Source organism: Cuculus canorus, chromosome 23 (assembly GCF_017976375.1).
Source record: "Cuculus canorus isolate bCucCan1 chromosome 23, bCucCan1.pri, whole genome shotgun sequence".
In the NCBI taxonomy this organism is placed as follows: domain Eukaryota; kingdom Metazoa; phylum Chordata; class Aves; order Cuculiformes; family Cuculidae; genus Cuculus; species Cuculus canorus.
Genome location: NC_071423.1, coordinates 7,538,171 through 7,559,191, shown reverse-complemented (window position 1 = coordinate 7,559,191; position 21,021 = coordinate 7,538,171). Strand labels below are relative to the sequence as shown.

Genomic DNA, 21,021 nt, shown 5'->3' with positions numbered 1-21,021 from the left:
TCCGAGCCGTCCCGGGCGGCCCCCGGAGCAGCCCCGCGCCTGCTCCACCGTGTGCATCCCGCAGCCTTTGCCCCCGCAGGGGTGGAGACCCCCCGCTGCCCCCCAGCTCTGCCAGGCGTCACCGCTCTGGCAGTAAAGGCTTCCTAGTATCCAATTTAACCACCCCGGACACAACTTAGAATCATGGAATGGTTTGGGTTGGAAGGGACCTCCAAGCCCTTCCAGTTCCCCCCCCCCCCCGCCACAGGCAGGGACACCTCCCGCTGGATCAGGGGCTCCAAGCCCCATCCAACCTGAGCCCTCCAGGGATGGGGCAGCCACCCCTGCTGTGGGCAGCCTGGGCCAGGGCCTCCCCACCCTCATCAGGCAGAAATTCAATTTAAAGCCCGTTCCCCCTCGTCCTGTCACTCCATGCCCCTGTAAAAAGTACATCCCCAGCTTTCTCATAGGACCCCTTCAGGTAACATCCAATCTAAGCCTCCCCTGTACAACTCGAGGCCATCTCCTCTCCTCCTATCGCTCGTTACATGGCAGAAGAGAGCAGCAGGCTTATGCCCGGGTGGCAGAGAAGGACTGGGGCCACATCTGGGGGGCTGCCGGGGGTCAGCATCCAGCTCTCCTGCTGGGTGGAGGGTCCCCTCTGCACAGCCCCATCTCGGGCTCTGCAGAGGTCATGTGCACCTAGAAACTCAGTTTTTAGGTGAAAGAACCAGACTGTTTTTTTCTGGGCATAATCATACCACTGAGAAAAAGCTTTACCTGTTTTTTTTAGCCTCTTTTGCCTCAGAGGTGCTGATCACAGACTAATGTGTTGTCTTCTCTGCCTTGTGAGCCATTCTGGCATCTTTAGTGTCAGGAAATCTACAGATAAAATGGATGTGACCCAGTAGTGAAGGAATGAGACTTTATAAATCCCGTGGACAGCACTGATACAGTCTCCCCCCACTTTATTTCACTTGCCTTAATAGCAGAAACGTTGTCCCGAGCTTTCCCCAAGGTGCTTTCACCTAGAAACTGAGTTAGTGTATTTCAATTATTGAGCCAATACAATTATAAGCCCACCTAATAAAGCTTTTAGTGGTCTTGACTCAGTGTAATGTCCCTCCAGAGGGACAAAGTTCACGGTGGGTAAGGGCAGCATCAATAAGGGGGTTTTATTGAGTGGGATTCCCTGTAGGGGGTTGCTGTCTGGCTCAGACGTGGTGGGCAGGGGAGGGGGACCTTACCAAAAGCACGGTCATGTGCAAACATCGAGCCAATTGCCCGTAAAACAACCCGCTCTGCCCTGCCAAATCCCTCTTAAAATAAGGAATAGGGGAAGAATAGAACAAGAAATAATAAGAAATGAGGAAGCAGCTTTGTGGTAGTTTCTAAATGGAGGAAATGGATACACAGGGCTTTTGCCTTCCTCCTCCCAGCCTCCTTCTCACAGGGCACTCCAAGTGATGCTCTTGGAGCCAAGAAGGGTCCCAGTCCCCACCTGGTCACTGAGGTGGGAGAGAGCAGTAGTGAGGACCTCTGGGGTGAATCTAGTGCTGGTAAACGCTAACAGATGAATAGTTCTTTCTTTGTGCAGGGAAATGCACATTTCCTTTGCCAAGGTATTTTTTGTTTCTTGAAAAACGAAGCCATGTCCTGATGTTAAAGGGGGGGGGGGAAGAGCAGAGTTTATTTTAAGGTACATCTGGATTTCATCAGCAGCAAATGCCGTGAACTCCAAGAGGGAGCCCCCACCCCTCCAGTTTTCCTTCTCCTTTCCTCTTTGCCTTTCCCCAGCACAGCCCTCGAGGTCCTGGTGAGCTGTGGGGGCCAGAACAGCCATCCTCCCACAAAGCCTCACTGAGAGAGTGGAGACAGTTGTTTAAAAGAAGCATTGCATATTGCTGGAGTTCACTTAGGAGGTAAAACAGCTCACCCTGCCGTCAGAGCCAAATCAGCCTGGGTGCAGCGGAGAGCTTGGTGTGCAGGGATGCCAGGGAGACAGACTACTGCTGCCATGGGAAGGAGGGCTGCAAGTGCAGCGCGCTCCTGGAGAGAGCAAATTAAGGTGTGTGGCAAGCAGGCAGGTCTCTGAGCAGAGCTGGCAGTTCACCTTTCTGCTGGCTTATCTAAGAAGCAAGAGAGCATGTCTCTTTTGGGAAAGCAAGCCCTTCTTGCAGGGTTGTAGGATGCAGGGAGCTCTCAAACAGGAAGGCATCTGGTCTCAACAGTCTGTGCCTTTGAAGCAAAGGTCTCAGGGCATGGGACCTCTGAGTCCTCCCACCACCCTCAGGGCCATGGTGCATTGCATTTTTTGGATCCGGCATCTGCTAAGACAGCAGAAGCCTGAGGAGCGATCCTGTCCAGCATGGACAAGGAGCTCATCACAGCCGAGCTGTGTCTGCGTGCTACAGTGCCCAGCTTTTGGGAAGCTCCACAAGGCACTGCTTTGAGCAGTCACTTGGACATTGATCTGTGAGTCTTCTAGCTTTGACATGAACAATTGGCAGCTTTTTTTCATAGAGGAGCCAAATCTCTCAATGGGGTATAAACCAAGCCCTGCAGGTCACTAATCCTTTCCTTTTCCCTCTCTGCACTCTCAAGCCAGGAATCCCTGGCTTGAAATCCTGAGCAGTAATCATTTCCTACAGTTCTCAAATCTTGCCGGTTTCTAAGCCATAGCAAAGCCACTTGTTATTGCTGCAAGGGCAAGCGTTCCCCCGAGACAGCCAGGAGGGAAAGGAATCGTGCCAAACGGGCAGCCAGCACGGGCAGGGATGGAGGCACTGGCTACGTGGGGAGATGGACAGGACAAAATCCATATTTATTGTTACCCAGCTTTGCTGGCTGGTAGGGGCCTGGGGCAGGACAATCCTTTGGGCTTAGATGGGCTCACTCAGGCTTGAGTTTTCCCCCATCTCTATCCATGTCTAAGAAAATTTGAAGTCTAGAAGTGGCTGTAAAAGGTTCTTCGGGGCTCATCAGAGGGACTTGAGGGGTAGCAAGTGGGAAGGTGTGTGTCTCAGTTTCATGAGAAAGAGTAATTTGGATTATGGGGTGGCTGGCAGAGATGGTAACGCAGGGATACACGTACCTACCCTGCTCTTCAGGACTGTGAGCTGGTCACCACTCCTCCCTTCCCACTGCATGGTCTCAGCAGTGAGGGCGATCACGTACCCACAGCCACTGGTCCCTTTGTCCTGTCTGTAGACCCTCACAGCCTGGTGAATGAAAGACAAACAGGAAGGGAACTCATGTAAATTAGGGCAAAATACGGCATGGCTGGCAGCACGAGCTCTGCAAGATCACTTTGTCCTGCATATTGAGCTCAAGAAACGGCAATACATCTCTCTAGGTCCATGTCCAGTATCTGCCCAGCGAGAGGCAAGGGTGAAAGCTGGGCGGGGGGGGTTGGAGCAGCATCACCCCAATAGCAGGAGAGGAGATGATTTAGGTCTCATTCCCTGGCATGATGACAAAGTTGCCACCAGATTCAGTGCATGAGCACATCCCCGATTATCTGCTTGAATGCCAAGCAAACAGGCTCGAGTCAAAACCCGGGGCCCAAGTTCCCCTTGTGCAGCTTGAAGGCTTCGATGCGGGTCCCAGGGCTGCTCAGCAGGAGGATGGAGGTTTTAATTAATCTGTGTGTAGCCTGGAGGAAAAGCCGAATGCGTGAGATTGAGGCATGGAAATGTGTTGTATTTACCAAGGCAGCCGTTTTCCAGGCAGATCAGCCTCTACATAGTTCTCAAAGTAAACCAAACTCCCAAAACATCAGTTGTGGCTATCTGCAGAGGAAGGTGGTGCCATTTGGGGAGGATAGCCCCAAGGCTGATCTGATTCTGAAGGGCAGCGCCTGCCAAACGGAGCAGAAGGTGCTTCTGGAGGGTTCACAGCATATTCACTTGGGTACGCAAGCAGGAGGCTCCAGTCTTGTCTTAGCCCACTTGCAAAGCGCAATCACGGATTAGGTATCTGGAAAGATGCACCTAGAGAGGGACAGATCATCTGTGAGATCCATAACCTATTTTGTCAGCAAGGCTAGCTGCTCGCATGGCTGGAGGCTTCCAAGTTGTCAGGCATGTGCAGCATCACATCCTGGCGGCTCTTCCGTGTGTCCAAAATCAGCAAGGCATTGTCCCTGTGGGAATGGACACGGAGGTATCCAGATGCCCCGAAGACCAAGAGGCAATAATAAATATTATATAATATAATAAATATAATATTATATTATTACTATAATAAATATATTATTATAATAAATATTATGTAATATATATTATATAATATATTTATTATATTAATAATATAATATAATTTATATTTAATATATTACATAATATTTATTATAATAATGTATATAATATAATATAATATTATAATATAATATAATATAATATAATATAATATAATATAATATAATATAATATAATATAATATTTATTATTATATATTGGATAATAATCCAGTTCCAGATGGAAGACAGGATCACTGCCGGACAACCTTGGCTAAGCACTCATAACCATACCCTTTTGACAAGCCTATGTTTTGTAAGAGGTGCAGAGGATTCCTAGTTGGAGTTCTTTAAAAAGAAATTGAAAGACACCTTGAGGAGAAATGGAAGGGCACCTCGGGGTGGATGTTCCCTGGGAGCCTGTTCCCTTTGGGACTGGACACATATAATGCTGCAGCCACATCCCTCTCCTGTGTCTGCAGCCCCTTTTATGTAGCAATAAATCTACTGAAGCATTTACAGAATTCATAGAGTATCTGCATTTTAGGCTAGCATGGATGATTTTAAGTATTATTGGTTTCCTACGCATTGGCTGTCCCTTCAGGCTCCGGTCACACTGTCCTTTTTAAAACATGGAGCCTTAAAAAGTGTCTTCCTCCACTGGGAGTCAGCAAAATCTCATTCATGAGCCTTATAGGTATATATACACACATATAAAGTATATATATTTATTTTCACCTTTGTGTTTGTATATTTATATACCTGTATAAATAAATAGAGCTGTATACACAGATGTGCACATAAATATTATATGAAAATATATTCTATATAAATATTTATTGTAAATATACAGCCACAGCTTCCCTGGGCAACCTGTTCCAGTGTCTCACCACTCTCATAGTGAAGAAATTCCTCCTTATGGCCAGTCTAAATCTGCCCCTCTCCGGTTTATACCCATTGCCCCTCATCCTATCACCATAAGATTTTGTGAACAGCCCCTCCCCAGCTTTCTTGTAACCTCTTCAAGTACTGGAAGCTGCTCTAAGTTCTCCTCGGAGCCTTCTCTTCTCCAGGCTGAACAACCCCAACGTTCTCCACCCCACTTGCCCTACCACTATATGCTCTTCTAATGCATATGGCCAAGAGGGTGTGCAAAAACCTGGAGCTGAAGCCGGGAATGAGGGGCGCTTTGGGGAATATGTGCTATGCAGGCTAAAGGGAAAGAGCAGCTACGCAGGCTGCCATCTCCAGCACAGGAAGCAAAGATGTTTGCTATAAATTGTGCTTCTATCACCCAGCACATGGTAGTTAATAAGTGCACCTCGCTGTGGGTTTGTCGGCATGTGAAGTGGGAGCTGTTATCCGCATCCGCTGGCGTTTCCTCACATAGAAATTACCATGCAGACCAATTACTGTATGCAAGTGTCCCATGGGTTTGCGAGGTACTGCATTAACGTCTCCTGCAATGGAGGCTCCTTAGCATCTGTCACAGCAGCCATCGCGGCAGGGAGGCAGCTGGAGCAGGAGGAGAGGATAAATGGACACTATAGGTTTCAAGAAGTGGCAAAGGCAAGAGGTTTAGCACACAACAGCAGCTTCTCTTTGTCCTCCTTCACCCCAGCTGGTCTGGTGGGGCTGCCAAGAGGTGAGGGGCGATACCAGCAGCAGGGCTCCATGCAGGGAATGAGTACCAGCCTTGATGGCATTGCATAGTGGTGAGGAGCACAATGGCAGTGGCCAATGGCAGTGATGGAACCTGTCTATGGTTGTGTGGGACAGGGATGCTTTTTTGGTCCTGCTGCCCAGCACAGCTGGGAGATCAGAGCTGGCTTTGCTGCTGTTTTCTCCATGTAGAAGTGTGATGATGTTGGTAGTTGTGGATTCATGGCAGTTTGGGTCCTTGTAGGAGCATCCCCTTACCAGGCCAGTGCTTGCAATGAATATGGGAAGAGTATGTGTGGCGAGTGGCCTGGGGTGAGCTACAGGGTCCAACATCAGACTGGGCAGCTCAATTGCTCAAAATGTACATTTGTGACTGGCAAAGGATGAGCAGAAGTTCTGTGGGCTTTTCTGTTGCATTTAAGGACTTCTCCTTCTCCGGCAACTCAGAACCTGTAGCTTTATGTATAGAAGAGGCTCTGTGAAAAGGGGCATTTGTGGAGCCACCCTGCAACTATGCTGCTTACTATCAATCATGTTGATAGGTTTTTCTCCTCGGGCTGGGGAATTATTGCAGCATAAGGGCCCTTTGGCGCCACTGTCTGACGTGTCTAACGGTCCCAGCGACCTTTGCAAAAGGAGCTGCGTATGCAGAGTGCTCTCGCAGAAGTAATTAAGTCGCTCGACTGCAATTTATTTCCCCACGCACTCCCTGTGTTTCTCGCTCAACAAACACTCAAAGGCATTAGGGCATACTCAGCACTAACAGCTATAAAATCCCAGTCTCCAGAAACCAACTGGGATGAGGTATTAAAGGCTGGCAACACGTTGCATGGCAGCACATTGCCTTGTGTGCCCAAACCAGGAGCTGACCCCAAGGTCAGCAAGGTGACACAGGGCTGGGTGCCATGGCCAACATCTCTGTGTAGTCTTTGGGACAGGAGAAAGGTGGCTTTGCTCCCATCCCCAGGCAGGTACAGTGTAGCAAAATTCGTCCAGCGGGATAGAACAGCATGGGAAGGGATGGGTGGCAGCAGAACCATGGGTGAAGCTGCTCCTGCCTCTGGGCCCCATGTTTCTGGGGCAATGAAGAGGAGGAGGAAGGCTGTCCATGCATGTCCAGCTCCTGCCGCCAGCGTGCTGTGAGCAACATCTCCATCTTGTGGTAACAGCAGCATCAGGGTCCCAAATCCAGAATTGTGTCTGCCCCGAGCCAGACGTGTGCCCGATCTGCCAGGCTGTTACTCCCAATGGCTTTGCTCATGTTGGGTTTAGCGTTGGCAAGGCCATCGCTGTGCATGAGGCTCGGTGAAGGCAGAGAGATGGTGTGATGAGATGAGCCCAGGGCTCTTCCCAAAGGTCTGATATTGTTAGGGAACTGGGCCCCATGGTGGTTCGCAAAGGTCAGTGATGTTGTCACTGTGTTTGATCTGGGCGTTGTTGTGACCCTTGGCAATTCTCTGGGCTCCAAGTTAATCAGCAAACGGAGGTCAGAGTTCCTCCGCACACAGGGCAGGATGATTTGTCGTGGGGAGATGAAAGCAGAGCACAGCTGAGGTGGGGACTGTGCCAGCAGGATGGGACACCTGGGGCGGTCAGGAAAGGAGATCCAGCTGGCATCTCCTCACTGGACAGGCATCTCTGCACTCACTGGGTATTGTGCAGGATAGTAACGTTGCCTTGAGCTGTACCATGCCGGCGGGGGTGGCTGAGATCATAGAATCATCGAGGTTGGAAAAGACCTCCAAGATTGTCAGGTCTCATCAAATGGGAGGTGGGGAGCAGAGGGTCAGTTGCTATGACACGGGGCCACGAGAGCAGCCTCCATTCCTGGCGTGGGAAATGTCATACAGAGGGAGCAGGGGAAGGGAAAACGCTGGTGCTGGTCAGCACTTTGGGGAAAGGTACTGATCCACATGATCCAGGGAGCGGAGAAAAGGATTGGAATCAGGTGGGACACATAATACCGTAATGGCCAGATCTGTCAGTGTCCTGAGCAGCAATATCTTGCACTCAAGGGGTTTTTGTGTCACTGTAAACCTGGAGGGGGCTCACCAGACCTAAGAACTTGGGAAACATGCATACTATACTCTAACCCTGTCCATGTGCCACATGTGAAACCCCTGGTGAAGTTCCAGCCCATCTTCTTTGTGTGGGTCTGGATATATTTGCAGGGGACAAGAAGAGAAGAGGAGGGGGTGATGCACGTATTTGCTGCTGGGATGACATCGGATAAGCCTGTTCTGAGCATCATAAGGGAGAAATTTGGCATCCCAGCAGTCTTTGTATGGTCAGGAGTGAAGGCAAAGGGATCAAACAGCAGCCAAGTTGGCAAGAGAGATTTATTGAATGTGAGTCAGTCTCAAAGGCAGGGCCACTGAGTCTCAGCAGGAAGCACGCTGGACATTAAGGGGGCAAGCTGGCCACAAAGCCTTGAGGAGAAGCGCCCGCCCCTCACTTCTGGGCACCCATTCCTACACACACACACACACAAAGTTCTCAGGGAGCTCAAGGGACCCATGGCACTCAAAGCACATATTTGTCCAACAGGCATGCCATTTCTGGGACATGTCCCATCAGTGCCCTGCAAGAGGAAGGAGAAAGCGTGGAGTACCAATAAGTCCCACCACGTTTCAAGGCCAAGCCCTTGCTGCACCCAGGAGCGATTCGGAGGACCTGTGCTGTCTCCAGAAGGTAGGCAATCGTGGGGTATTTTTTGCAAAATACAGGTCAGAAAAAAATATAGCGTCATCGACTCAACTTGTCCCAACAGACCTTGTGACACAACGGTGAATTGGCGACGACAGCACACAGCATGGATGGAGGGAGACCCAGCCACATGCCATATTATTGTTCTATTTTTGCCACATTATTTTTCTGTTTGTGCCATGTTATTGGTCTTTTTGTAAAGCCATAGCGCAGTATCAAAGCACAGGTACCTTAGAGATCCAAAGGCAGGTGGGAAGGGGAGCAGTAGGAAGAGCAGGGCAGGTCTGTGGGGCAGAGTGATGGACATCACTGTTTTGGAAGCAGAGCACCCACCAAAGCCATCTGGCACTGCTGCATGAGTCCCTGCCAGGCAGGGGTTTGCAGCCCAGAGATGTCTGATATTGGCAGAGGGATGGGTGGCATTTAGCATGTGAGAGGCAGCACACCCGGGCGTGGGGAGCAACAGGAGCTGGGTGGTCAGGTCTCACCAGCCCTGCGTGGCATCAAGAAGCACAGGTGCCATGTGAGGCTGTGGTAAGGGGTTGGCAGCCACAAGCCAGTGGCAGCAGAGCAAGCAGAGCATCCACAGGGCAGTTCAACAGTGGCCTGCAGGAAGCTGTGAGGAGCTGGAAAGCATCCTGATGGACCTCTGAGGTTGGCAGGTGTCGGAGGTGGTATGGACGTATAGCTTAAAGCTATAAGTCAGTGCTTATAGCGAGCGAGCATGTGAAGCCCAAGGTTTCTATCCAGGGCAGGAGGCCTGCCAGCACCCATCATCCTCTGAGCGTGCCGCCCTGGCCACATGAGCAGCTTTGAGTGCCAAGAATCATCCCACACCGGTCACGTCACTGGGGACAGAGTCTTTCTGTCTATGATGAAGTAAAGTAGTCTTGAGAGCTGGGGAATCTCATCCTGGAGAGGGGCTGGGCTGGGGGGAACCCTATTCAGTCTTGGCAGCCGGGAGACCGTTGGATGCCCCTGGACCTTTCTCTTGGAGCTTTCGCAAGTAGTCGTGGGGGCCTTTGCCCTCGAAGGCTGTGGGGTTCTTGTAGGAGCCACCAATCTTGTCCCAGAGGGTGAAGTACTGCCCATAGTTGTAGTCAAAGTACAAGTGGTGGTCAGTGTGGTGGGCTGATCCGTTGATGATGTGCTGCAGGAGGCGGGGAACACGGTAGTCGCCATCATGAATAGAGATGGTCCAGACGTTGACAAAGATGTAAAGGCCCAAGTAGGTGACTTTGTGGAGGGGGAAGAGGAAGGGGTAGATGTGGTAGGGCAGGCTCTGCATGAAGCCGTCAACGGGGTGGAAGGCGTGGCTGGCGAAGGGCGTCGGGATCTTCCAGAGGTGGTGGGGCTTGTGGAAGCGCTGTGGGGAGAGGGCACGTCAGTTCCTGAGGCAGGAGTGGGTGTGGGTAGGCCCCTTTTAGGAGTTCCCCCAGGTCAGGGACAGACTCGCCACCCAGAAGCCAAGGGGGTGAGGGACTGGGGGCCATTGCTGCCCAACGAGCAGGAGAGAGGTGTGCCTGGAGCAGGCCCGAATGGGCTCTTGGTTCCCATCATGTTATGGACCGAGGTAAGGCCTCGTTCAGCCACACTGAGTCCCCCATTCACCTCGCAACACTTGTTCCCCAGGAGGAGCAGCCTGGCTGTGACCCTCAGTGCTGCACAAGGGCTGCTGCTCAGAGCTTGCCATCCCCTTTCGTACCTTATAGAACAGCTTGTGGTGGAGACCGCGGTGTATCCAGTAGATGCCCATGTCAGTGAAGAAGAGGAAGGAGAGCATGCTGAGGAAGACACCCGTCCAGCCTGGGGGAACAGGGGTGTTAGGAGTGGTGCCTGAGGGTGCCAGGACGCAGTGAGGATCAGCGAGTGTGGGCTGGGGAGGTGTGACAGCCCTTGCAGGGGGGTCCATCAATTAAGGAGATGTGGTGAGAAGGTGGGATGATCTCCCGTGATGTGGGGAAAGGAAGACAGGAGCCTGTTTGTTGGGAGCTGCGCTGGGAGAAAGAAAGTTCGTCTTTTTCCACAAAGCTCCATCGCACCCTGTTTTTGAGTCAGGGTGAGAGTGGGCATCTCCTTGTGTGGGCCTAAAGGGAACTTGGGACTGTTGACAAATCAATGGAACCTGCTCGAGGCAGGAGGTCCCTAGGTGGGCTTTGTGGGGCTCATACGAGGTGTGGCATCATCAGGGGGGCGCACTACCCACCCTGGGGGCTGAGGGAGGCAAATGGGGCAGCAGGAAGAAGGCACCGGCCCAGCACAGGGGAGCAGCTCACCGTATGGGGAGTCCTCGATGTTGTCGTAGAGCTTGCTGTAACCCCGCACCTCAGCGAAGAACAGGGCGACGGTGGGCACGCTGATCCAGGGCAGGGAGCGCAGTGCGTAGGTGATCTCCCGCTGCACCTGGTTCTGCAAGGGCGGCACAGAAAACAGAGGTCAGGGGGAAGAGGGTGTACCAGGAGCTGGGCAGAGACCCGAGAGCCCTGATGTCCTTCTCCCTCGCGAGGCAGGGAGGGCTGGCATCTCAGTGATGATTGGCATTTGGTGTGGGTACTTGGCCACGATGTCCACGCAACCTGTTTGGGGACAGCTGTGCGTGGGGCATCCTGATGCTGGGCACCAGGTCCAGCATAGTGTGCAGGTGGTACTTGCTTCTGATCAGGGATGTCTGAGGGACATGCACAGGTGGGGCTCCGGAGGGCCAAGAGGTGTGTTTGTTGTCATGGGCTGGGTGGATATAGACTCTCAAAAATGCTGTCACCCCTGTCTGGAGTAAGAAGGCCAGGATGACCAGGCAGTCTGGCATCTTCATGGTGCCCAGCTGTCACTGCCGGGCTCAGAGCTGGTCTCAGTGTCCTTGTGCTTCAGGAGATTTCTAGGGACTTGGTGTGGTGGTCAAGGAGGGTCTCATGACCAGTGTGCAGCGCTGGGGTTGGTGTGTGGGAGAAAAGCGTCCCTCAAGGCCCAAGCAGATGGCAAACAGGCAGAGGGGACAGCCCACACCGCGGTGTTGGCACGTGTCATATGGCTGAGGCTGGAAAGAGGAGAAGCAAGCAAAGCAGTGGCAGGGGGAGAGCGAGTGGGGCGCCCACCTCTAGGAACTGGGGATGTTTCTTGAGTTTGTGGTCAAAGATGAAGTAGTAGCTGAGGGTGCCGAAGAGCAGGTAGAGGATGAGTGCCCCCAGGTTGGTGATGACGAAGAGGCTGAGGAGCTGGCGGCAGGGCTCGCTTTCGGGCCAGCCCGCAGGGTACACATAGGGTGTGAGGAGGTGCCGGTCAGCGGCGTCCAGGACCAGATCCATGATGGCTCCTGCAGAAAAGAGAGAGGGTTGGTGTGATCAGATGCAGAAGATGTTGTCTCTCCAGTTCCTGTCTGTCCCTGAGGTGACAGCCCAAGTGCTGTGGGTGGGAGGAGGGCTGTCTGTCTGTCTGGGTCACCGGGTGTGTGGGGCGTGTCTGGGAGTTGTAGGGTGTGGGGTACAAAGCAGTGGAAAGTGCTGAAGCATCCCCCTCCCTGTCCCGTTCCCCTGCCCATCCTGGGTCACATATCCCCCCCATCTCATCCTGTCCCTCTCCCCATCCCGTGTCACCATCCCATCCCATGTCATCCCCTCCCCTTCCCATCCTGTTCCCATGCCGTTCTGTCCCCCCTCCCCATCCAATGTTTTCCCCCTCTCCATCCCACGCTATACTCCCATCCCACGCTATCCCCCCGCCCGCCCTCTCCCATGTTTTTCCCCTCCCCATCCCACGCTATACCCCCCATCCCACGCTATCCCCCCGCCCTCTCCCATGTTTCCCCCTTCCCCATCCCACGTTTTTCCCCTCCCTATCCCATGTTCCCCCCTCACCATCCCACGCTATCCCCCCGCCCCATCCCATGTTTTTCCCCTTCCCCATCCCATGTTTTCTCCCCTCCGCATCCTATGTTTTTCCCCTCCCCATCCCACGCTATCCCCCCTCCCTCTCCCAGGTTTTCCCCCTCCCCATCCCACGCTACCCCCTCTCCCAGGTCCCCCCCGCGCCCCCCGTCCCCGTTACCGCCGCGGTCCGGGGGCGGCGCCGCTCGGTAGCGCCACGCGGCGTCACGGCAGCGTCACGGGGGGCGGGGACGGGGCGGGGACGGGGCGGGGGGAGCCGTGCGGAGGGCGCGGGGTACCCTGAGCACCTGTGGGGGGCGGTGGGGCCGTCCGGCCCGGGGGGGACCGCAGAGCAGCTTCCAGGGCTGAGAGGGGCTCCAGAAACGCTGTGGAGCGGCTCTGGATCAGGGAGGGCGGGGCTGGGACCGAGGGGAGCGTCGGATCTCTTGCGTAGTGTGAGAAAGAAAGGCTCATAGGTTGCAGAAAGGAGAAGGCTGAGTGTTCAAAGCCTCGGAGATCTCAGTCTGACTCCGCCACTTGTTAGGTGACCGTAGGGAGATAGAATCCTAGAATCACCAGGTTGGAAAAGACCTTGGATCACCGAGTCCAGCCATTCCTATGTGCCACCAAACCCTGTCCCTGAGCACCTCGTCCTTGAAATCCCTCCTGGGATGGGGACTCCCCTCCCTCGGCAGCCTCTGCCCCGTGACCCTTCCTGTGGAAAATTATTCCTGCTGGGGTCTTTCCAGGAGAAAGCTGCTCCGCAGACCGCGCCTTGCCTGCCTCTCAAAAGAAATGTATTGGTATGGAAGTACATCACCTCGAATGTACAACCACACGTGCAGGTTTCGTATGTATCTACGTGCATATTCACTTGAATAACGCGTGCAAACAGATCCGTGCATGGACCTGAGCTACTTCATCGTGAAGCAAGACCTGCCAGTGCCTCAAACTCCCGGTGGAGGTGATTTGTGCGTATACACACATATATACACGCCTCAGCTTTCTCTCTTTTGCCTGTCAAAGATTCCTCCAAAGACGGGGATCCCTGTGGTGCTTAGGGAAATGCTTTAGTGGAGAGTTGACAGTTAAGAGTTGGAGTCGATGATCTTGAGGTCTTCTCCAACCTAAATGATTCTATGATTCTAAAGCTGGGAAGGGGTTCTTGGTCAGAGAGTGGAGGGATAGGATGAGGAGGAATGGGTTTAAATTGGAAGGAGGAAGATTTAGGCTAGATCTAGACTAGTGCCTGTGGTGTGGATGTTGGGTAGAATTGGGTTAGGATGAGGGTGGCAAGATGTGGGAATGGTTGCCAGGCATGGGTGAGGATGCCACGTGTCCGGGGGCGGTAAGGAATGTGACACAGCTCCAGACGCCCTTGCCAGCAGCAGAGAAGAACTGAAGAGGCAGTCAGTGAGGGCCATGACCAAGGTGTGGGATGGTGGATGTAGGGCTGAGCTGTGGCCAGCCCAGCTGTGTTGTTTTGCCACCTTCCACGCTGGGCGGAGTGGGGCCCTACAGAGGGGTGGTGCCGGGGAAGAGGCAGAGGTCACTCAGCAATGATCTAATTACTAGTTTGTAAGTCCTAATCAGTAAATGGAGGTATATAAAATATGTAATCCCTACAGATGGATTAGCTGTCAATACTATTTGTTGCACTTCACGCTGTTATAGGATACAGAGATTACAGCGTTAAATATTTTAAATGTTATTTGCATGCAAATAAAAAGGTCATGTAGCAATCTGACGGCTGCAAGTATTTATGGTATAAAAAGTGGTTGATTGGTAGTCAGATTTTCTGCTATGTTCATGAAGTTTTGACTGCTTATCAGCCCAGTCTCTGGCCAGACTGGTTTGCTGGTTTAGGTTGTTGCTGATAGCCTCACACAGCAGGAGTAACTTTGGTTATGCCTCTTTGCTGAGCATCTGCCCCGGGCCAAAATTCAGTTCAAACAGGAGGAGAGTATCTATCACAAGGGTCCCACCACCGGTGTGGACCACTGGGGCTTGTTTGCCTGGCATGGGTGGGAGGCCCACGTGCTGCTCTTCTGTGGCTTGCTGGGAGCATTTATTAAGAAACAGGGGTTTGCTTGGTGGTTTCTTGGCACCTTGTGAGACATTAAGCTTTTGGCACAGTCTGGACCTGTGTGGATGGAAGCAGGGTCAATTACTTGACCCCAGTGCCATATGGTGTGATTGGAGGCAGCCCTGGTATGTGTTGACACCACAACCTGTGGAAGCATGCCAGGAGATTGGAGTGTAGCAGGGTCTGGGTTGTTCCAGGGGTCTGCTGCATGGAGGGCTTTCCTGGTCGCAGTAAGGAGCACCACTGTCAGCTCTGGGGGATGGTGTTGTGGAGCCTCTGGGTTGATGGTTGCGATGTCCTTGTGTCCAGTGAGGTAGAATAGCAGTCTTATTTACCTAGATGAGTTTTTGTGTGTGCCCTGTTTGGGAGCTCGTGCAAGGTGTGGAGGAAGCACCTGGGCTGGGTGGAAAGTGGTTAGGGGATGGGTATGTGTGCCAACATATCTCCCTGCGTGGTATGGCGCATACCTGGTGGGACAGGATAGCAGTCCTATTTATCCAGAGACATTAGTATTTGTGCCCCGCTCAGGAGATCACGCAGGATATGGAGGAAGCAACTGGGTGGAAAGGTAGGTAGTTGGGTGTGAGTATGTGTGACTGAATGCCAACAAAGCTCCCTGCATGGCCTGGCCTTGCCTGGTGCCCGAGAGCTGATGGGCAACGTAGGTAGGGAGTTTGCTGAGTAGATGGGTTGGGGAGCACAGGGGATGGTAGTGTGGCAGCAGCCCAGAGCAAGGGGAGATGGAAAAGAAGGTTGCAGGCCAGATATTGCAGTATAAACCTAGCTGGCAGCTCAGGCCCAAGCAGCTGCTCATTCACGCTGCCCTGGCAGGATGGGGGAGAGAATCAGAAGGGCAAACGTAAGTGGGAGAGCTCGTGGGTTGAGATAAGGACAGTTTAGTCATAAAGCAGAAGCCACTTATGCAAGTGAAGGAAACAGGGTAAACTGCTTTCAGCACAAATCCAAAACATAGCCCTAGAGTGGCTGCTATGAGGAGAAGTATTTCTAGCCTAGACAAAACCAGAACACCAGGAGAAGGACTGAAGCAAAGGGAGGAATGGGAAGTGGATGACGGCAGTGACGCTGGCTGGAAGGAGGGTCAGACACCCACAAGTGTCAGCTAATTCTGCTAAAGACAGACAGACTGACATTCCTTTCTATCCTTTGGCCTCAGATTTCCCTTATTAGCACTAATATAAAGAGCAAGAGCTATGGGGTGGGAGGCAGGAGTTGAGGGAAGGAGAAGGGGGATCACAAACTGAAGAGAGCAGGGAGGTACAGAGAACAAAAGGAGAAGATGGCGAGAGAGATGCAGCAGGGATGGGGGATAGAGAGGCAGAGAGAGGGGGGAACAGAAGAACAGAGAGCAAGCAGACAGCAAAGAGAACAGAGTGCAAGAAGGCACAAAGAGAGAAGAGGCAGAGAAAGCTGAGAGCAAAGAGGCAGTGGGAGAGGGCACAAAGAGAAACCAGGCAGCTGAGGGCAAAGAGAAGAGGTGAGGCAGAGAGGGAGCGGAGAGCAGCGGCACAGAACAAGCAGAAAGCAAAGAGGGCAGAGAGCGGGCAAAGAGGCAGAGAAAGAAAAGACACTGAGAAGGCAGAGAACAAAGAGAGTAAGGAGAAGACGCAGAGAGAAGGGGGAGAAAGAAGATGCAGAGAGGACAGGAAGAAAGAAGAGAGGCTGAGAGGGAGGGATAACAGAGAGCAAGGGAGGCAAGAGGCAAGGCAAAGAGAGGACAAAAGGAGGCAAAGAGAAAAGTGATGCAAAGAGAGAAGGCAGAAAGAAGTAACAGGCAAAGAGACAAAGACAGACAGAGACAGAGAGCACAACAGAGAGGAGAACATGAAGAGCAACATTGAAAAGAGACAGCAACAGAGGGAGACGTGGGCAGAGAGAGGTCAAGAGGAGGGAGGGAGCCCTCAATGCTACTGCAGAGAAAACTCCCTCTGGTGAAGACAGATGGACGCTCCTCACTACCATCAGCAACAGAGTATGTTAGTCAGCACCAAGATAGAGACAGATAGAAGCTTCCCCTGGGCCCTTTCCTGTCCTTACAGTCACCCCTGACAATGCAGCTGAGCCCACTCGCCAGCCACAACAAAACCAAACATGCTGCTGCCTCCACCAACACCCACCAGGCTCACGGGTAAGTCGCTTGATTGCTGCTCACCTCTAGCCACTGCACTCTTGACACTCCCTGGGTCCCTGGCAGAGAAATTGGGTGCCCTGTTCTCTCCCCACTGCTCGCCCTCTGCCCCTAACCCAGGTCATCCAACTCACCAAATAAAGCACAGGCACAGCTCCTTCCTCCAGCCCTCTGGTGTGCCCCACACTCAGCCCTTGCCCAAAACCTCTGCTCCCCACCCCTCCCATGGACCTTTTCCACCAGCGCCAGTGTCCTCTCAGCCTCACCTGCCTCGCCACCATCACACAGGACCACAGCACTTACGAAGGATCCAAACACATTTTATTCCCATGCAGCCATTTCACAGAATACAAACACAAGACACCAACACAGACAGCCCCCCACCCCACCCACTGGCACCCTAAGGCCACTTTTGAGTCTCTTGCCAGGCACCTCAGCAGAGCCCCGTACCCATGGACCCTGTTCTTGCCCTCAAAAAACTCCACTGTGGCACCCCACGCACACACAGGAGGGAATTCTGTGCCTCGTTTCTCTGCCACTTGCTCCTCCCCACCAAAGGCACCTCTTTCCAAAACTGGGACAAGTTTCTCCACACCACAGCACATCAACAGGCTTCCCGGACCCCCACGGATGAGCTTGGCCCCTGACTGCACGCCTTGGTGACACCTCTGTTCCAGAGAACAAAGGACTAAGGTGCTTCTGAAGTGCCACAACAGTTGATGATGATGATGATGATGATGATGATGTGCAACTCATGCCCCGACACCTACCTCTGGCTGAGTCCATGCACTCACAAGACACCAATGGCAGTTCCCAAGGACCGTGGAGAGTTGTGGTCATCTATGCAAGGAGATGGCACACGCTCCAGCTCATGCTACCAACAAGGGTGTGGGACACCTACACTGCATGCTATAAGGGAAAGCCTAGGGAAAGCTGCAAATAAAACCACTCAAGTCCCACAACAATGATGGAAAGCTGCAAAAAAAACCCCCAAAACCCAAATTCCCACGTTGATGATGCTAGAAACCTGCAAGGAAACCTCCAAGTCCTGCATTAATGCCAGTGAACAACCATCTCTGCCTCACTGTTACGGTGCTTGCCACGTGCTACATTCGTGTCCAGATCCACGTCTGATCTCTCTCCAGGTCAAGTCCTTCTCTTGGCTCCACACAGCAGGGTGGGTCGGTGGCAGCCTGGCTGCTGTGGGGGTGCTGTCTCCTACCCTACAAAGACTCAGGCTGACATGAGAACAGTACTTGGCTGGGCGGCGGAGCCGCAACTACGAGGTCAGGTCCTGCAGAGCTGCATGCAGCCACAGCCACAGCTGGGCCACCACCAGAAGGGTTGCTTGGACACGGTGCTTCCCTGAAGAGCTGGAGGCTGCCAACACAACAAGACTCCTGTGAGCTGGACAGCACACATTCAACAGGCACCTCCCTTGCCCCTTAACACCCTAGGTGCTCCATGAATTGCTTTAGTCCCACAGTCTCTTAGGTGGCCCAGTTGGTCACAATCAAATTGGCCTCTAGACTCTCCCATGGCCACTTCTCTACCCTCCCCCTGCTCCACACCACGCTATACACCATCACCAACCCTGCAACTCGTCAAAGACATCACTGACCTTGCTGTCCTCCACCTCTCTCCTATCTGGGATAGACCACATATTCCAGCCACCTTCCTCATGTTCCTACTCCTATAGCCCCATGGCTCATGCAAGGACACCCCCCACTACGCTTGGCCGGACTCCTCCTTTCCCACCCCTGGTACTTGCCCTTGCAGCTCTTGCCATCTCCTTGCAGCGTCCCTGTCACGCAGCTGCACAGGGGCCCATCTGCCCGGCTTGTGCAGATCTGCTCGCAGCCTCCGTTGTCCTCACACCAGTCCGATCCTGGGCACAAAGAGCAAAGGAGGACACTTGAGTGATGCTCTCAAACCTCAAATCCCCAGGTCTGGCGCAACCTTAGCTGTCTAAGACCCACACTCTCACCCCCCTTTCTACAACAACGGGGCCCACAGGAGCATCCCCATCACCCGCCAGGTCTGCCCTCCCATCACACATGACATAGAGACAGTGCTGGGACCCAGCTGAGCTCCCGTCATCCCCCGTGACCCCAAAGCAGCATCTAGTCTAATGTTCCCACCCCTCCAGGGGCCTTTCAGGAAGACAAAAAGGAGCACCCACAGCACAGGGCCATATGGCCAGAAATGGAGCACCCTATGCCATTCTGGGCTCCACCACCCTCCCTGCTGTTGTGCCATCTCCATGGACTTCTAGAAACACATTTCCCTGAGCAAGGAAGACCTCCAATGTGGCCTGCACCTGTGCCCAACACCTGCACACCTTCTGCCCTCACCTCCTGACAGCAAAACCCCCCTGAGTGTCCTTGTCCTGATTCCTGCCCAAAGGAACTGCCTCCACCCAGGACACACGGACACATGCTCCCTTGCCCCTGGGTGCTGCTGCACCCAGACGCTGCCCCATTGCACACCACCAGGCTTGGCTTGGGTAGCAGACAAACCCCTGCAAGCCTTCCTTGAGAGCACACTTACGTTTTCTCCTAATAGGCCCCACCGAGAGGATCTGCTCCTTGGACTCCTCAGCGAACACACTGGCCATCCTCGTGTGCTGAGGGCAGTTCTACATGGGGATAAATGCCACCTCCATCACTCTCAGTGGGGATAAGTGCCATCTCCAGAACTCTCAACCCCTGCCCAAGCTCTCTCCATGCCCTCTGGCCAGTCTGGCTACCAAAGAGACCCTGTGGCCAGGTTCAGAGAACACAGGTCCCAAGGCAACCTGCTCATGGTGGTGCTCTCCTCCCAGCACCCAGAGGGACATGCAACCCTCCCAGCTTCGTCCCTGGGGCTACCTCTCCAGCTGCCTCTCTGACACCGGGTCAGCTGGGCTTCCTGTGCTCCACCAGAGCCCTGCAAAGTGAACAACCCATCCCTTGGTGCTTGCCCCACTTACTATTTTGCAGGAGTATTTCTCCGAATCGCAGAGCGAGACAGCGCAGTGGAGGTGAACTTCGTCATAATCCCCGATGAACTTGAAGACAGTGACGTGGAAGCGACATGTCAATGACACCCCGTTCTCTTCTATGCCAATGGTGTTGTCCTTCATGTTTTGGCACCTGCGAAGAGAATCGATGCTCCTGGGACTGGGACTCTTCTCTCAAGGGATGCCACTCGCCCCAGCTCCCATGGTGGCACACTTTGATCCCACTGTCCTTGCCTGCTGTGGATAAGGGCCTTCCAACCTCTTTATACTTCTGCTTCCCAAGTTGCTTCTGGTACAATCCCTATCTCCTACAGATGCCCTTGGCATTAGCGATGCAAGGAAGGCTGCTTCTCACCACAGACAGGACTCTCGCATGCAGAGCCACCAGTTACCTCTAAATTAAGTGAACAAACTCCTGCACTAACATAAACTGCCCTCTTCCCCACCCTTTCCAGATCTTGGTCAACCATCTCAGTGGCCAAATGGTCCGCTGCTCCTTCGAGCACCCTCCCCAATGGACACAAGACTTGCTGGGCTGCCTGGTCTGTGGTCGCTCACCCTCCCTCGATGATGAAGTAGCGCAGCTTGTCGTTGCTGTCCCGCGAGGGCGTCGCGTAGCACTTGTTCAGCATCAGGATCAAGTGGTTGGAATCAGCCCCAACAACAAAGACCCCCACGTAGAGCACATCCCGGGTGGTGAGCACCACCTCGCCCTGCCGGTAGGGGTGCTTGTAGGAGGAATTCTTGTACAGGGCCATCTTGGTTGTGAAGCTGCCTTCCTGCGTCGGCACCGTCAGGTTAATCACACTAATGGTGATAAAAAAAAACAACACTAGCTCAGATGGAGGAAAGGTTATGAACCTCCAGCTTGGCAGCTTTCTTTGGATCCCCACTGCTTCGCCCTCCACCTACACACTGCTGTGCATGTGGGATTGGAGAGGCCATGCAGATCACCCCAGCTCCTACCTGAGCATCGGCCGCACAACTGAATCCAGGGAGATCTTGATGTCCAGCTCGTAGGCGCAGGAAAACTCCACGTTGATGGTCCGATCGCGGGTGATGATGTTGCCTGTGTTGTTTGCGCTCTCGATCCACACTGTGTTCTTGTACACTATATGCGTGCTGTTTGACTATAGAAGGAATGAAGGGCATTGCTCAGGACTGACTTGGCTCCCCTGCTCCTAATGAACACCTCAGCCCCTAAACGAGCCATGGGATGCCAAGGACCTTGCTGTCCCTCTGTCACCTTTGGCCAGAAAGGGTACGGTCTAGTGGGGCTAAGAACAACTGGGTAGCATCCCTACTCTAAAAGAAAGAACCTCCTCACACCAACACACACCCCTG

The 21,021-nt window shown here is 53.2% G+C and overlaps 2 protein-coding genes across 5 annotated transcripts in view; both read right to left on the bottom strand.

The window, feature by feature from the left end:
• Positions 1-8,199: 8,199 nt before the first annotated feature.
• On the bottom strand, positions 8,200-12,773 carry SC5D (sterol-C5-desaturase). 2 transcript variants are annotated; one of them, XM_054087209.1, is made up of 5 exons: positions 12,753-12,773; positions 11,677-11,894; positions 10,861-10,993; positions 10,290-10,390; positions 8,200-9,950 (listed from the first exon to the last, which is right to left on the bottom strand). In XM_054087209.1, the coding sequence occupies exons 2-5, from the start codon at positions 11,884-11,886 to the stop codon at positions 9,525-9,527; spliced, it is 870 nt and encodes a 289-aa protein (XP_053943184.1). In that variant the 5' UTR covers positions 11,887-11,894; positions 12,753-12,773; the 3' UTR covers positions 8,200-9,524. The 2 variants fall into 2 exon arrangements, with proteins under 2 accessions (XP_053943184.1, XP_053943185.1); XM_054087210.1 differs by lacking the exon at positions 12,753-12,773 and adding an exon at positions 12,626-12,750.
• A 4,635-nt stretch (positions 12,774-17,408) lies between these two features.
• TECTA (tectorin alpha) overlaps positions 17,409-21,021 on the bottom strand; it is a 31,499-nt gene continuing 27,886 nt past the window's right edge. For 2 of the 3 annotated variants that reach the window (XM_054086903.1, XM_054086907.1), the window contains 6 exons: positions 20,644-20,807; positions 20,236-20,484; positions 19,648-19,810; positions 19,227-19,314; positions 18,448-18,564; positions 17,409-18,056 (listed from right to left, as the gene is read on the bottom strand). In XM_054086903.1, the coding sequence (XP_053942878.1) occupies positions 17,956-18,056; positions 18,448-18,564; positions 19,227-19,314; positions 19,648-19,810; positions 20,236-20,484; positions 20,644-20,807 (882 nt within the window). In that variant the 3' untranslated portion in view covers positions 17,409-17,955. The remainder of the gene's footprint in view (positions 18,057-18,447; positions 18,565-19,226; positions 19,315-19,647; positions 19,811-20,235; positions 20,485-20,643; positions 20,808-21,021) is intronic. The other variant, XM_054086904.1, reaches the window with a different exon arrangement.